The 14,748-nt window shown below is 56.8% G+C and overlaps 6 protein-coding genes across 6 annotated transcripts in view; 2 read left to right on the top strand and 4 right to left on the bottom strand.

Annotated features, from left to right (window-relative positions):
- Window positions 1-173: 173 nt before the first annotated feature.
- Window positions 174-3,410, top strand: BBK36DRAFT_1170732 (MED14-domain-containing protein; the record flags this gene model as incomplete). The annotated part of the gene is made up of 4 exons (XM_024895484.1): window positions 174-653; window positions 721-1,907; window positions 2,009-2,738; window positions 2,793-3,410. 4 exons carry the CDS (start codon window positions 174-176, stop codon window positions 3,408-3,410), a joined length of 3,015 nt encoding a protein of 1,004 aa, XP_024747480.1.
- Window positions 3,411-4,131: 721 nt separating this feature from the next.
- Window positions 4,132-6,041, bottom strand: BBK36DRAFT_57649 (Protoporphyrinogen oxidase; the record flags this gene model as incomplete). The annotated part of the gene is made up of 3 exons (XM_024898288.1): window positions 4,132-4,872; window positions 4,941-5,527; window positions 5,606-6,041. The coding sequence occupies 3 exons, from the start codon at window positions 6,039-6,041 to the stop codon at window positions 4,132-4,134; spliced, it is 1,764 nt and encodes a 587-aa protein (XP_024747479.1).
- A 536-nt stretch (window positions 6,042-6,577) lies between these two features.
- BBK36DRAFT_1135998 (hypothetical protein) lies at window positions 6,578-8,756 on the bottom strand. The gene is made up of 2 exons (XM_024892831.1): window positions 8,146-8,756; window positions 6,578-8,043 (listed from the first exon to the last, which is right to left on the bottom strand). The coding sequence occupies exons 1-2, from the start codon at window positions 8,520-8,522 to the stop codon at window positions 6,918-6,920; spliced, it is 1,503 nt and encodes a 500-aa protein (XP_024747478.1). The 5' UTR covers window positions 8,523-8,756; the 3' UTR covers window positions 6,578-6,917.
- Window positions 8,757-11,333: 2,577 nt separating this feature from the next.
- Window positions 11,334-12,094, bottom strand: BBK36DRAFT_1142987 (hypothetical protein; the record flags this gene model as incomplete). Its single annotated transcript, XM_024893562.1, has 4 exons — window positions 11,334-11,461; window positions 11,581-11,617; window positions 11,668-11,880; window positions 11,981-12,094. 4 exons carry the CDS (start codon window positions 12,092-12,094, stop codon window positions 11,334-11,336), a joined length of 492 nt encoding a protein of 163 aa, XP_024747477.1.
- A 227-nt stretch (window positions 12,095-12,321) lies between these two features.
- On the top strand, window positions 12,322-14,217 carry BBK36DRAFT_1161214 (glycoside hydrolase family 20 protein; the record flags this gene model as incomplete). The annotated part of the gene is made up of 3 exons (XM_024894354.1): window positions 12,322-12,468; window positions 12,530-13,699; window positions 13,789-14,217. The coding sequence occupies 3 exons, from the start codon at window positions 12,322-12,324 to the stop codon at window positions 14,215-14,217; spliced, it is 1,746 nt and encodes a 581-aa protein (XP_024747476.1).
- Window positions 14,218-14,611: 394 nt separating this feature from the next.
- The window catches only part of BBK36DRAFT_1135997 (hypothetical protein), a 3,451-nt gene continuing 3,314 nt past the window's right edge, over window positions 14,612-14,748 (bottom strand). The window contains exon 5 of the mRNA XM_024892830.1: window positions 14,612-14,662. The gene's annotated coding sequence lies outside the window, so the exon portion shown is untranslated. The remainder of the gene's footprint in view (window positions 14,663-14,748) is intronic.

The following is a 14,748-nucleotide window of genomic DNA, read 5'->3' as shown; positions in this document are numbered from 1 at the left end:
CGGTCGTCAACGGCGTCAACGGCGTCAAGAGCATTGATGGGCCGCGAGCCGCGCCCGACAAGGGAAAGGCGCCAGCCACGGCCACGTCCAACAATGGCAGCAATGCCGTCAACGGAGGAGGGGCCGCGGGCGAGGCTCAGACAGCAGTCTCCCCGGTCGGACAGCCATCGCGGATGAACAACCTCCCAGACGAAATCATTCACATCACCCAGGGCTTCGTCCCGCTCTCCCTGCTTCTCACGCGCCTCGCCCAGTCTACGCATAACATGGTCCAGGACAAGGTCGCCGAGCTGGCCAAGATGCCAATTCCTGCTGCCGCCATGAACGGGAATACGAACTACACACAAAGCGCTCCGGATGACACATCGAACGAGAACATTAGGAAAAAGGCGGCATTGCTGCACTTCGCCCAGGACATGCACGCAAAATGGGTCAAGGCGCTGGTCATCGTTGAATGGAGTAGGAAGGCTTCTTCGGTCAGCAAGCTCATTGATCTCAAATTCCACATCGATCAACAGCGGATCCTCTACGATGCAGCCCTGGATGGCATGATCAATGTGAAGCGAGACTTGACGTATGCGCGGATACCGAGCCCCGACCTCAAGACTGCACTACAAGTCCTGTCCACTGGAACTGCGCCGTGGATGCCTGATGTAAGTCCCGAATATCCATTTGAAACAAAAACCAGATCGAGGTTGCTTACAAGTTGTGTGTTTCAAGCTCAATTACATCGAGCCGCCCCCTTTGACAACAGAGGAGCAGCTGAGGGGCATAGGCGACCTGGATACGCTGCTGTCTCTGCGACTGAATCTTGATGACTTTGACAAAATCCCGCCTCAATTCCGGAGTTATACAATCGAATCAGGCCGGGTCACGTTCAAAGTTGCTGGAGAATTCGAGGTGGACTTGACGATTGCTGATGAGGATTTCGAGAAGCAGTTTTGGTTCATTGATTTCAGATTTGCCTTTCGGCCGGCGTCAACATCACTGCCCGACTCTCTACGAGCGCTCCTGGAGAACTGCGTAAACGAGGCGCTTGCGAAAGATGGATTGGCCGGCTGCTATCAATTCCTCCACGAATTTGTGCTGACCGCCAAGATCAACGAGCTCAGGCGTCAAGCGCTGCAACTGAGCCGGACGTCGTGGACCGGCACACTGGCGGTGGAACGTTTGAACCGAGCCTTGGCCATTCAGTACTGGACATCCCGTTCGCCCGCTACAGGCCTGAAGAGCTGGGTCATCGTTGCGGTAGACAGCGGTCGTAAAAAAGGGGGCAGGCCGGATCCCAAGACGTCCAGTCACTTGGTGGCAAAGTGGTATCGCGATGGCAAGGAGGTCAAGGACGTCGAGATCGAGGTCAACGCCGAGAATCTGTCCGCCGAGTCTTTGCTGAACGACGTTGTCGGACGGCACATTGAGTTCATCCTATCGGGTATCCACACTGGACTGTTGGCAGCCCCGAGATTTAAGAATCGCGAAAGCGGCGTGGTGCTCAACATCTCCAAGACCGATCCAGGGGCGTCCTGCTTGTCTCTGCATGTAGGATATGGCGGCACGGTGTCGCTGTTGATCGAGCCGACGAGCGGCGCTTTCGCGATGAAGCCGCATTCGAAGTTCTCCATCCAGCCGGAGCTCCAGCTGAACAATGGCAAGACGCCAGCGGAAGACGGAGTCACCTTCTTGGAGCACCTGCGATGTGCGATTATCGAAGATGAATTGGGCCGAATGGGAACTGCCAGGGGCTGGTCTGTCCGGAAATCGCCCATCTCTGTTGATGAGTTGAGGTCAATCACCAAGATGCGCAGATGGAGCCGCGCTCTGTGGCTCCAGCACGGAGGATGGGGACCAACGTGGTTTGTCGGGATCATTCTCAGCTTGGATGGGGATGAATGGTGGTTGATTGAGACGTGAGTCACTCCACCAGTAGTTTTGATTGTCCTGTCATCCTCATCGCGCCCACCTTCCTTTACTTGTCATCTGTGTCGTCTTCACGTCTAACTCTCTTTAGGGATCCCGCGCATCCGAATGGCGCTTCCAAATTCCACACGCGACTTCCGCTGAACAAGGGGACTCCTCAGCTGTCAGGGGCCTTCTGGGATAACCTCAATCAGTTTGCAGCCAGCATGATCACCCAGTCGGTGGATATGAGAGAGCTCCACCGACGTAAGATCAAGTGCGAGGCAAATGGAAGCATCGATCTGTCGCTACCGCCGCAGGTTAGAATACCAGCCATCGAAGTGGCACTGTCGGCCATATTCCCATCGATACTGCCAGACGGCACAGAGGAGGCAGCCTCTCAGAACAGCAGCAATCTCGAGCTGCATAGCGATCGGGACATGCTTGCGCTGTTACGATCAAAGGCAGGGATCTCTTCATCGGCCAAGGAGCCATGGGCAGAAAACGTGGTGGCCATCAAGTTCAAGCGTGCCGATTCGGAATCGAGACAAGTATCAAGCGACGGCGGCCTCGTAACTCACGACCTTGTCTGCACGTCAGAAGTGGCCATCAAAGTCCGACGGCCAATGAAGTTCTTGGCTCTAAGTGGCTTGAGGGATCGGGATGTTTGCTACAACGTCGAAACAAGCGAGTTCATCTTGCGCGTTCAACGTCGCGCCACGGAGCCGATATTCGACATCCTCAAGTCTCGAATCAAGGCCATTGATCGATTTGTCAACTTCCTAGAGGCTATGGAGAAGGCCAAGGGCTCCATCACGACCAGCTCGATGACGCTGAAGAAGGTCGAGTTCTCTTATAGAGCGCCGTCGTCCGCGGCGCCGCCCAAAGCGGATGAGCAAGATGGCGCCTCCGCCGCTCCGGCTGCCCCTGAACAGTGGAGGGTACAGCTGGATCTCTCGAGCGAAGACATTGACATCCACATGGACCCGAATAATCCTCATCTCAAGGTGATTGACATTGCAAGGACACTGGCGAACTCCGAGGACGGCATCGGCCTGCTGATGGTGTGGCTGCCCATTACCTTTTACGCAGTGAAGGCCATCAAAGAGCTCGACGCGCAGTGGGTCGAGCCGTCGATGAAGGAACTGGGCCACCTCGACTTCAGCATGGAGTCGATGGGATGGATCGTCATCAAGTACAACACCTTTGCCAAGGGACGCAACGGAGAGAGGACGAACAAGGTCGTCTGCCTGCAGTTGCGGATACGGCCGCGCCGGGGCGAAGGGTGGTGGCACGCTCAGCGGGTTGCAGCCGGCTCGCCGCCAGACGACGAGTTTGACCAGGCGCTGAAGGCCGTGTGGGACGGCAAGGGGAGGCACTGGATCGGGTTGTCGAGCGGCGCGGCGGCGGCGTCGAACGAGGGCGTCATGGACATGCTGTTTGCGATTGACGGCGCGATTCGGGGGGCGGCGTCTGCTCCGGGCGTGAAAAGAGAGGTGATATCTCTGGACTGAGGTGGGCAGGGGAGAGTCTTGCAGCAGCAGCAGCCGTGATCTTTTATTTCTCTCTCTATATATATCCACAGGGGCTCGTTATATCAAAGAAAAAGTTAAGCCGGGGCGGCGTAGGGGGGAGGAATGTGGCTATACACACACTTTGGGGGTGGGCTATTCGTTTTAAAAACTTGGTTTTGGTTACGGGATTTTCGCTGTGGCAACTATTTGCTTTTTGCTTGCTTCCATTTTAATTTCTTCAAAACCTAATGATACCTCAACGACAAACCTCAGCGAGAAGAGAAAAATGGGCATTTTGTATTTCAGGGGAAACACATGTTATAAAAGAAAATAGCAATGGCAGGGAAAGATGTCATGATGAAAAACGGGGACACGCAGGCCATAGGGGGGCTTGCAGTTGTAGCTCTTTTTCTCCTCCTTCCTCCCTCGTATTGTTCTATCTATTTCCTTTTTCCCGTTCAAGAGCCCTTTGATATTGCGGATAAAAACCAAGTTTGTGTGTGCAAAAGGCACCCCTGTGTTTTGTTCACGACGTTTTACATACAGGTTACTTGGTGGTGATTGGAGGCCCGTCAAAGATTGCTATCTGGCGGTTTCCGTGACCCAAAGCTTCGGTTCCCAAGACGATATATATCTCTCTTCGTCGTCACATCTAGATTGTATACATGGTATATAGTTTACAGGAAGCAAACAATCTCCTTTTCTTTTCTTTCACACCCCCTCACCGTCTAGAAAACCTCCTCACCGGAATCCTCTCCGTCGGCACCCCGCAAAACTGCGTCGGGAACTCGAGCTGCTCCAGCCCCGTCGTCAGCCAGTCCTCCCTCGCCACCGTGCTGGCAATGTCGTAGCCGTTGCGCAGCGCGCCCATGGCGCCAATCTTGGTGTACGAGCCGCCCGCCACGGCGAGCCTGCCGTCGAAGCTGTCGCGCAGGTCCTCGTCCGCGGCGGCCATGGCGTCCTGGTGGCCGCACACGTACTGCGGGATGCACCCGCTCGCGAGGCGGGCCATGGCGAAGCACGGCGTGGACTGCGGGATGCCGAGGTGGCGCTCCAGCACCCTCTTGGCCTGCTGGACGGCCTCCTCCTCGGACGGCACGTGGACGGACGCGGCGCCCGGCTGCTGCTTCTTGTCGTCGTAGTAGTGGCCGCCCATGAGGACGAAGAGCTTCGTGCCGGGCGGCTCGTCGGGGCCCCTGACGCCGACGTCCGAGTCGAAGAAGACGCCTAGGGCGCGCTCCGGGTTCTGCTCCGCGGGCACGGAGAGCGGGATGAGGTAGCCGAAGCCGGGGGGCTTGAGGTTCGGCTGGGGGTACCAGATGTTGACCGTCATGATGGAGACGGCGTGGGAGGGGGCGAGGCTGGGCAGGGCGTCGGTGATGCGGGCGAGGTGTTGTGACGGGAGGGTGGAGATGACTTTGTGGTATTTTTCAGGTGACGAGCCTTGGTCGGCTGTTGTAATCTGATTTATGCCATCGTTAGTTGAGCATGGATCGATGATGGCGGAATCGCTTCTGTATCGCCCCATACCTTTATCATTTCAGTCTCAGACTCGTACTCGAGGCCAGTAACCTTGGCCCCAAGCTTCACCTCGACATTCGCCTGCCCGTTGAGCGCATCCCCCAGCGCAATCGGCAGAGCCTCCATGCCCGCCTCCCCAAAGTGCAACAGCGCGCCCCTCGGCTGCTGCGCCAGCTTCCGGATCAGGGGGTCCTGGCCCATGGCCTCCATGAACACCTGCTCCGAGAGGGCCATGTGGCGCACGTTTGGCCCCAGGGCCGGCAGGTAGTGAACCCAGTAGAACCTGTCCAGGACGCTCCGCGCGCTCAGGGTATAGATGTCGCCGCCGTAGATGCCGTGGACCATGGCCGAGGCCAGGTTCTCCGCCACGGCTCTGCTGCCGGTGATGTGCTGGATCCAGTCGGCGATGGACAGGTCTTGCACGGGCACTCCGTCCTTTCTGCTGAACAGGCGTCGCAGCACGTAGCCGAAGCCTGCCCAAAGCGACTCGAGGACGAGGGGCTCGCTGGCGAAGGCAGCCAAGCTGGTGTGAGGAGGGAGCGGCACGAGGTGGTCGGGGTAGTAAATGTATCGGGGCCGATCGGGCGGCGAGACGACTTTGAGACCGAGGTCGAGGGCCTACAAACCGCCATTAGCCTTTTTCTCCTCGCTCTTCCTCTCCCCCACGCAATCACCATCTGTCACCCCGTGTAGACGCACCAAATCCCACAGCACCAAGTCATCAAACCGCCACGTGCTCTTGTTCAACGACGACAACGACCGCGGCCCCCTCTCGAAGCTCACGACCCCCTCCACGCCTCCCACCTTGACCGGCACCCGCTCCGTCCGGATCCAGCCGCCCAGCCGATCGCTCGCCTCCAGCAGCGTGATCTTGGCCGTCGGCGGCAGCCACTTGGCAAGGTAGTACGCCGCCGTCAAGCCCGTCAGGCCGCCGCCCAGGACGGCCACGTTTGCGTCGGCGGGCAGCTTCCCGGCCTTTTCGCGCTTCTTGTCGGGCGTGTCCGCGCCGCCGTCGTTGCCATGGTCGGGTGCGCTGTGGTTGTTGCGGGCGGAAGCGCTCAAGCAGCGGCCGGGAGAGAGGCGCAACAAGCTGCTGCCCCTCGTCGTCATCGACGTCGCTGCTGATGGGAAGAAGACGGCGGCAGCGCTGCTCCTCCTGCAGACGGCCGACGACAACCTGAGGAGAGCCATTGCAGCGCCGTCCGCGCGCTGTAGGCTCATGGTCTTTGCGGCAGCTTTCAATTGCTCATCTTTTGAAGGGTTCCGAGATGGTGCCACTTCTGGAGCTTCTTCCGCCGATGTTATTTGATACGAGCGTGAGATGATCGGACATTCGGGTCCCACTTTGATCCGGCAATCGACGCTCTCCGCCGCGGGACATGACTAAGACGAGGCGCCGACAGACATCATCGACTCTACTAAGTATACCTTACATAGCATGTAAGTATGCCACGATAACATGATTACTAGCTAGACTACTTCCTAGACTTCACGGGATATCAGAGCTTGCAACACCAATTTGGCAGCGACAAAGAAAGTAAACCGTCTGTTATCATCCGTCGCCGGCTCTCGTGGCTGAAGCCATCTGCCCAAGTCCATCCCCGGCAGCAGCCGCAAAGCCAACCGAGCACGCTGTATAATAAACCGCTTGTCGTCAAGCTTCACACTCTCTGATACCTAAGAAACTAGGAAGAAAAAGAAAACACATCACATCCCAGTCCAAAACGCCTTCCCGTGCCACGCCCAGCCTGACAAGAAACATATACGTCCAGCATAATCGTACAGGTCCTCCAAGCCCCAAGTCAAAAAGTTCATACACGAGGCTGTAGTGCCCGTCTTTTATAGCAACCGAAGCAGAAAAGAAAAAGCATCACTTGAGCGATGCGCGGTATTCAGAGACTCTCCGTCTTTTGTGCGGGAGGGGTTTTTTTCTTCTCTCTCTTTTTGGCCCCGTCTCTCCTTGTACCCTTTTCCCATCATGTTCTCCTAAGCCGTGATTTCTTCATCTTGTGCCATCTCTTGCTTGTTATCCGTCTCTGGCCGAACCAGCTGCTCTTCGGCATTCTCGTCCACAAATTTCCTCTCGCTGACGTGCTCCTGTCCCTGGCCGGGAGTCCAGACCTTGTCCTTGAAGCCTCCCTGCTGGCCCTCCTCATGTGCAAAGGCACAGGTGGGGTTCAGACAAGGATTGTATTTGCATTTTGTCTTGACGTGCGTAAACTTGCAGTTTGGCGTCGTGCAATCCGCGCCGTTGCGGCACAGGGGCATTGAGGGGTGCTTGAAGGGGCACCGGGGGTTTTGGCAGTTGGGGAAGAACTTGCAGTCCTGCTCGCTCTGGTGCGCAAGTCTTGCCGCCGGTGAGGGATGGCGCCCCACGCATTTGCGGTTCTTGCAGGCGGCGCCAAAGCTGCAAACATCGTTGACGTCAACCGAGGCTCCGGGGGGCGCGGCCGGCGACTGGTGCGCAAATTTGCAGTCTTTGTTGGTGCAGTGAAGGTTGTATTTGCAAACCGTCTCGTCCGGGTTCGGAGGCTCGCGCTTGCCTGCCATGTCAACATCCTCGCCCTCGGCACCACCCTCCATGTTCGAGTCCTCCCCATTGGCATCGGGCTGGCCCTGGCCCTGGCCCTGGCCCTGGCCACGGCGAAAGTTATTCTTGTGGCGAGGATCCTGGGTCCGCTCAAACAGAGACTTGCCCCGTCGCTGGTGGCCAAACCCTCGGTTTCCGTTGTTCATCATCTGCTGAGAAAGCTCCAGCATCATCTGGCTCTGCTGCTCCAGCAGCGCCATGACGTCCAGCTGAGAAGGGTGGCCCTGTGGCATCGGCCACTGCGGGAATCCAGGAGCGCCGGGAGCACCACCCATAGGGCCGACAGGCATGCCCCGGTTGTTGTTGTTGTGATTCCGCATCATCCCGCCTCGGCCGCCACGAGGACCACTGGGGGGCGCACGCCCGTGGGTGTTGATTCTCTCGCCGCCTGTTTGTGTGCGAACGCGGTGCAGGACGTTGTCGTTTGATCGGTCCATGGCTTTGGACATTTGCCCAAACATTCGTTTGTCTCGGCCTCCCCTCATGTTGTTCCCGTTGCGCATCGAGCGGGGACCGGTGGGCCTGCAAGGAGAGCTCCAGTTAGCTCCGGCAAAAAAGCAGCGCCGCCGATGATGAGGCATCAAAGCTTCACCAATGGCAAGCAAACAGAAGATAGGTACTTACGCATTCAGCTCTGGCCCGTTGCTGGAACCCATTTCGGTGTCCATTGCCCCGGCGGCATCGCCTTGCGAAGTGTCGCCCATGGAGTCACCGCTGTTTCCCTGCCCGCCATGCGCGTTAAGCATGTGGATCTGGTCAAACAGCCATCTGGAGAACTCGTGGACGACGGGATCGTCGAGCGGAAGGTTGAGGAGGTCGCCCGAAAGCTCGGCGGCAATCTGGTCTTGCGTCTTGCCGTTGACGAGCATCAGAATGATGTACTCGGCGAGGGCGGACTCATCGCCTCCTCCTGTGCCCCATCCGACCTCAACCAGCTTGGGCTGGATCGCAGCACTGAGCGCGTCCGCCAGCGGGGTGCCGAGGCCAATCTCAACAGACATGGTGTCGAGGCGAGGGATCGTGGTCGTTGTGTCTGGGCAACCAGTGCGACGGTGGAGCGTTGCCCGTGTCCGACTTTCTGAGACGCGTTTCTATGTATCGGCAGGAAATGGCGGCGCGGCGGAGAGCGACTCGGCTCTGATGGTATCTCCAAAAGCGAGCGTGCAAAGGAAGGACTGTCGCGAGGTGGTGCGTGGCCGCGGCAGAAGTGAGATAAGTCTGTAATGGCGAATGTTGGGAGCAGAGCAAGTTCACAAAGTTCTTCGAGAGTGCTGGGCAAGGCAGAAGAATGGGTCAGAGCGCAGTCACGTGATGCGGCGTCGCTGGTGGCGAACTGGTTTGTCATCGGCCGCCTGTGGCTGTGCAGCCTTGAACCTTTCATCTGAATTGGGCCTGGCTGACCAAGTACTACTCTGTAGCATCCTATTTGATTCCATTGTTGGGCAATTTGTTCACTCAAAAGTACAGTGTCCGTGCATGTTTATTTGCTTTGTCTTTGACGGATGTCCCCGTTGCTGAAAGAATGCACACTGAATGCACCTGCAGCAGCCTCACGGGCCAGCATGCGCCACCACCAAAGGAATGAAGTACCAGCTCGCCTACTGCGCTTGGCAGCACTACATGGTATCAAATGTTGCGGCATGGAATCAACTCGTGTGTTGAGTATATAAAGGTTGAAGAATGATAGGATGAAAGCAATGAGGTACATACACGGCCAACGTCATCACGAAGTGAAGAAGCTTCTTTGTTCACATCATTTCGTGCTATTTATAGCCAATTCCTTGGCTGATGTTGAAGAACTTGTTGCTTCTTTGAGAATTCCATCAATCATCTCTACGGACCCAGTACATACATGTACTCAGTTCAAGGACGTGAAGCTCTCCCCACAATCCCTGAATCTAAACCGGGTTCATTACGATCAACCGAGTCCGAAGCTTTTCAGGTACCACCTCCTCCCCGGAGTCCATCCAGGCCTTGGATCAAAGCTCCCGTTCAGATACTCTGGGGCAACGCTCTTGTGTAGAATATGAATCCAAACCTGAAGACTCTGTATGGAGTCACCTATTGATAGCTTGTCGGTCGTGTTCCACAGACGATCATTGTGTGCAGGTGAAAAGCTATTTGCAAAGTACTTTCTCCTCAATCGCATAACACTTCAACCGTAAAAGACGAAACCTTTAACCTTGAAAGATAGAACGGTAGCATATAATTGAGGAGTAGTAATACGGGGCATGCTGTATCACGAAGGTATGTACATAGGTAGGTAAGGCAGGTACCCGTTGGTGCTGTTTGATGCTGTTACCTTACCTGTGCTTCATAGCGGGGTATCTAAAAGGCGGACGAAGCGAGAGATGACCCGAGTCGGCACAGACGATATTATACTACGTGCTTGGCCATGAGATATAGTAGTAGTATCAAAGGCAGTGGGTATTGGTCTAGTAGCATCACGAGATAAGCTGGGGTATAGATGCGATCACGCACATCGGATCCAGGCTCTCGAGGACCAGGCAGAGATGGGCATCGTGATGGACAGAGCGGAAGGACACCACGAGCCAGTGTTACATGCCGCGTCGCCGGAGATGCCCATGTCTGCCCAGCGCCATGGAGTGTAACCTAGCAAGATGAAGCTATGTATGTAAGTGCTACTGGCACTACTAGAATTAGGTAGCCAATGGCCAAAGAGTCGATGTTGCCGGATACCTGCTTCCCAGCGGGCATGTACCTTACGCCACGCCACAGGAGGGGCTGGAGAGGTGAGGTTGCAGTCGTGCCAAGGGTCGAGATGCCGTTGTTCTGTATCAATGAGGTAGTAACAAGATGGTGCCAATTTATTCTTGGGATTCTTGCATACAAGGTGGACCGTATCTATGTACTGCCATTCTATCTCTGTTATCACTCTATCTGCCTAGGTTCATCTAGTCATGATAGCTTCAACAGGAGTAGTAATATTACCGCAAGCACCCCGAAAAGCAACTTGACCCGACAGCAGATAGAGAGACTTACAAGGCATCCAGGTCACATACGATATCACCACCACTGTCAGCATTTCAACCAGTAATTTCCGGCCCCCCGCAAAATGACCCGGCAAACCACCGAAACCCCCCATGGAAGCAATTGACAGATGCCTCATAGAGCCTAAGCCCGTGTGCCAGCGGACCAGGGGCTTATCCGGCCAGTGATTGGCCCGCGATAACGGCCCGTTGGGGGAGGCGTCCCCGCATGACGATCGCAATCGGGGATTCTCCAATGGGAGCCGACCAACCATTTTGGTGGCTCTCTTTTTCTGCTTCTGTTTCTTACATACAACCACACTTCAAGCAGAAGATGGAAGCGACAAAAGAGACAAGACTGAAAACAAAGTCCCGGGGCTGCAGCGGCTTACAGGGGACCGGACGGGCTTAAGGCGCCACCGCTAAGCTGCATTCACCGGCCCCTACATACGAGTACATTACGAGTACCTTTGTCCCAACGAGAGAGGGCCAGTAGGAGCAAGAGGCAATGGACGCAACGTCGGCTTTGCGACTGTCTGGCCCGCCCGTGAATAGGCGACCCGCGATCAATGGCTGCATTGACTGGATGGATGGATGAATGAATGAATGGCTGAATGGCTGAATGACCACCACCTGCTAGCCAAGTCGCACTGCAGCTTCAGCTCGCGGCCTCGATCGGTCCATCGCCAGACGGCGAGGTTATCATGAGGTGGATGCAGCAACCAGCGGCCGGACTGGTCAGGCGGTGGTGCCGTTGCGCATGGAGAGACATTACGGGGTGACTTGGATCTCTCGTCAGATCCCACCCCTGGAGACGTATCATCATTCGTCTCGTTTCAAGCCCCCCGGGACAAGTGCAGGCACAACCTGGTATGTGCTGTATGCCGGTAATGATTCTTCCGACGTGACCACCTCAGCGGCTCTGCCCCCCTCGATCACGTATGTATCACCTTGGGTCCAGGTGAGGTGTGCACAGACTCACCCAATGTCGACAGTGACCGTTCAGTTTTTTTCTGTATTGTCTTTCTCCAGCAACCATGCGAGCGCAGACGAGGCCAACGAGACGCACTTGCTTTGCTTTTGGTCGCCAGCCGTGCGGAGGAGTGCTGCATATGTGTGCACGATAGAGGTCAACTTAAGGTAACGTTGCCCTCACCAAGTCCATCTCGGCCCCCGGCAGGCCAAAGCGCCACAGGACAGCGCCGGCTTCTCCAAGCAGACCAGGGACGGACGGGTTCCAGCTCCATATCCGGAGCACATGCTCAGCCTCAGAGCAGCGACTGTCTCTTCGTCTGCTGCCGACCTGCCGAGCCCGCTGGGGCTGGAGCTGGAGCTGGAGCCGGGACTGGGACTGGGACTGGGACTGGGACTGGACCCTGGTAGTAGTATCACGACGATACATCGACAGCGCAGTGCAGCGCATAGTACTCGTACATGCCATGGACAAGCATCAGCTGCCATGTACATACTCGCTTGTACTCGTAGCATCGCATTGGACCGGACTGGATTGGATCGAATTCGACAGTCGCGTGGCAAGGGTCGTGCTCCCGCCCACCAACGGCTGCTTCTTTGGGAGGGATCATCTTAGCCACGCGATCCAGTCGGCACAAGCAAGCATCCCTGGACGAGGCGCGCCGCAGCCAGGCATTGGCATTCAAATACATATACCGCTGGGCCCTCGCCCCCGTGTCTGGGCATCATCAGCGGCGGTTGAATTCCCACCGACGTGTTGCTGTTGCTGGACTACCTTACTACTTATCTACAAGGTAGTATCGAGACTTAGAGTAGCAGTAGCAGTACCATCGCCGCCATGATGCTGCCCAAGGCCGTCCTGGCCATTGCCGCCCTGGCCTCCAGCCCTGTCAATGCGCTGTGGCCCATTCCCCAGAAGATCTCGACCGGAGACAGCGTGCTCTTCATCGACCAGGCCGTCCGGGTGACTTACAATGGGGTGCCGGTATGTTGACGAAGAAGGCGATTCCAATGGCACAGACACTGACTGACTGACACCTGCACAGATCATCACCATCGGCTACGAGCCTCCGGCCGGCTCCCACTTCAGCAGCCAGGAGATCGTCCAGGGCGGCGTCTCGCGCGCCCTGGCGTCCATCTTCAGCACAAACTTCGTCCCCTGGAAGCTGAACCCGCGCAACAGCAACTTCGAGCCCAAGCTGGCGCTGCAGAACCGCGTGCAGACCATCGCCATCCGGCAGACGGGCAAGGACTCGACCTCGACCTTCAAGCCGCGCGCCGGCGACGTCGACGAGTCGTACTCGCTGACCGTGTCCAAGGCGGGCCAGGTCGACATCACGGCCAAGTCGTCGACCGGCGTGCTGCACGCCCTCGAGACCTTCTCCCAGCTCTTCTACAAGCACTCGGCCGGCCCCTTCTACTACACCACCCAGGCGCCCGTGAGCATCACCGACTCGCCCAAGTACCCGCACCGCGGCATCATGCTGGACCTGGCCCGCACCTACCAGACCGTCGACGACATCAAGCGCACCATCGACGCCATGGCCTGGAACAAGCTCAACCGCCTGCACCTGCACGTCACCGACTCGCAGTCGTGGCCGCTCGTCATCCCCGCCCTGCCCAAGCTGTCCCAGGCCGGCGCCTACCACCCGAGCCTGGTCTACACGCCCGCCGACCTCGCCAGCATCTTCCAGTACGGCGTCGCCCGCGGCGTCGAGGTCATCACCGAGATCGACATGCCCGGCCACATTGGCGTCGTCGAGCTGGCCTACAACGACCTCATCGTCGCCTACGAGCAGATGCCCTACCAGTACTACTGCGCCGAGCCCCCCTGCGGCGCCTTCTCCCTCAACAACTCCAAGGTCTACGACTTCGTCGACACCCTCTTCGACGACCTGCTGCCCCGCGTCGCCCCCTACAGCGCCTACTTCCACACCGGCGGCGACGAGCTCAACGCCAACGACTCCATGCTCGACCCCCACCTCAGGAGCAACGCGACCGACGTGCTGCAGCCCCTGCTGCAAAAGTTCCTCAACTTTGCGCACTCCAAGATCCGCGCCGCCGGGCTGTCGCCCTTTGTCTGGGAGGAGATGGTCACCACCTGGAACCTGACGCTCGGAAACGACACCGTCGTGCAGTCGTGGCTGGGAGGCACCGCCGTCAAGGACCTCGCCGAGAGCGGCCACAAGGTCATTGACACTGACTACAACTTTTACGTGAGTACTTTCCACTTACCTATACATCCTTGACTGCCGCCACGATGAATTACGAAACAAGACAGATTGCTAACAAAAGACTGATGCAGTACCTCGACTGCGGCCGCGGGCAATGGGTCAACTTCCCCAACGGCGCCTCCTTCGACACGTACTACCCCTTTGGCGACTGGTGCGCCCCGACCAAGAACTGGCGCCTCATCTACTCCCACGACCCGGCCGCCGGCGTCTCCGCCGCCCACGCCAAGAACGTCCTCGGCGGCGAGCTCGCCGTCTGGAGCGAGATGATTGACGCCAGCAACCTCGACAACATCATCTGGCCGCGCGCCAGCGCCGCCGGCGAGGTCTGGTGGTCGGGCAACGTCGACGGCGCCACGGGCCAGAACAGGAGCCAGCTCGAGGTCACGCCCCGGCTCAACGAGTTCAGGGAGAGGATGCTCGCGAGGGGCGTCAGCGCCATGCCCATCCAGATGACGTACTGCACGCAGCTCAATGCCACGGCTTGTACGCTTTTCGCATGAGTTCGTTCTATTTTTCTTTAAATGTTTAGTGTATAGGGGGGGTTTTATTAGGTATGGATCATGAGGTGGTTTGGGAGGCTATGCCTTGGGAAGCGTTTATTGTATATATAATATTTATTCATAATGAGTATCACCATTGGCAGTGGAATATACCTTACACATCAGACTTTCCCATTCTCTCACATGACGCATCGATTCTTGAGAGAATTTGAGACGGGCCATATGTCAGTTCAGCCTTGCGCGATGCTTCTATTATCTGCGTGGGGGGTAATGTAAACAGATGCCCTGTTGTGTATAAAAAACCGTTCATCCAACCCTCCCACACACACAACAACCTCTCTTCTCCCTCTCCAGAAGAAAAGAAAAGAAAGAAAGAGGAAAAAGAGAATCCAGTATCTTTCACTCATCCCAACTAGCCCATAACCGAAGAAAAAAAAAAAAAAAATCAAGAGTTGAAACATCAAATCCCATGCCACATTACCTACTACAAGCAAGACAAATTCCCATGCCACATTACCTACTACAAGCAAG

The sequence above is a fragment of the Trichoderma citrinoviride genome (assembly GCF_003025115.1).
Source record: "Trichoderma citrinoviride strain TUCIM 6016 unplaced genomic scaffold BBK36scaffold_11, whole genome shotgun sequence".
Lineage (NCBI taxonomy): Eukaryota > Fungi > Ascomycota > Sordariomycetes > Hypocreales > Hypocreaceae > Trichoderma > Trichoderma citrinoviride.
This window is presented reverse-complemented; position numbering and strand designations above follow the sequence as displayed.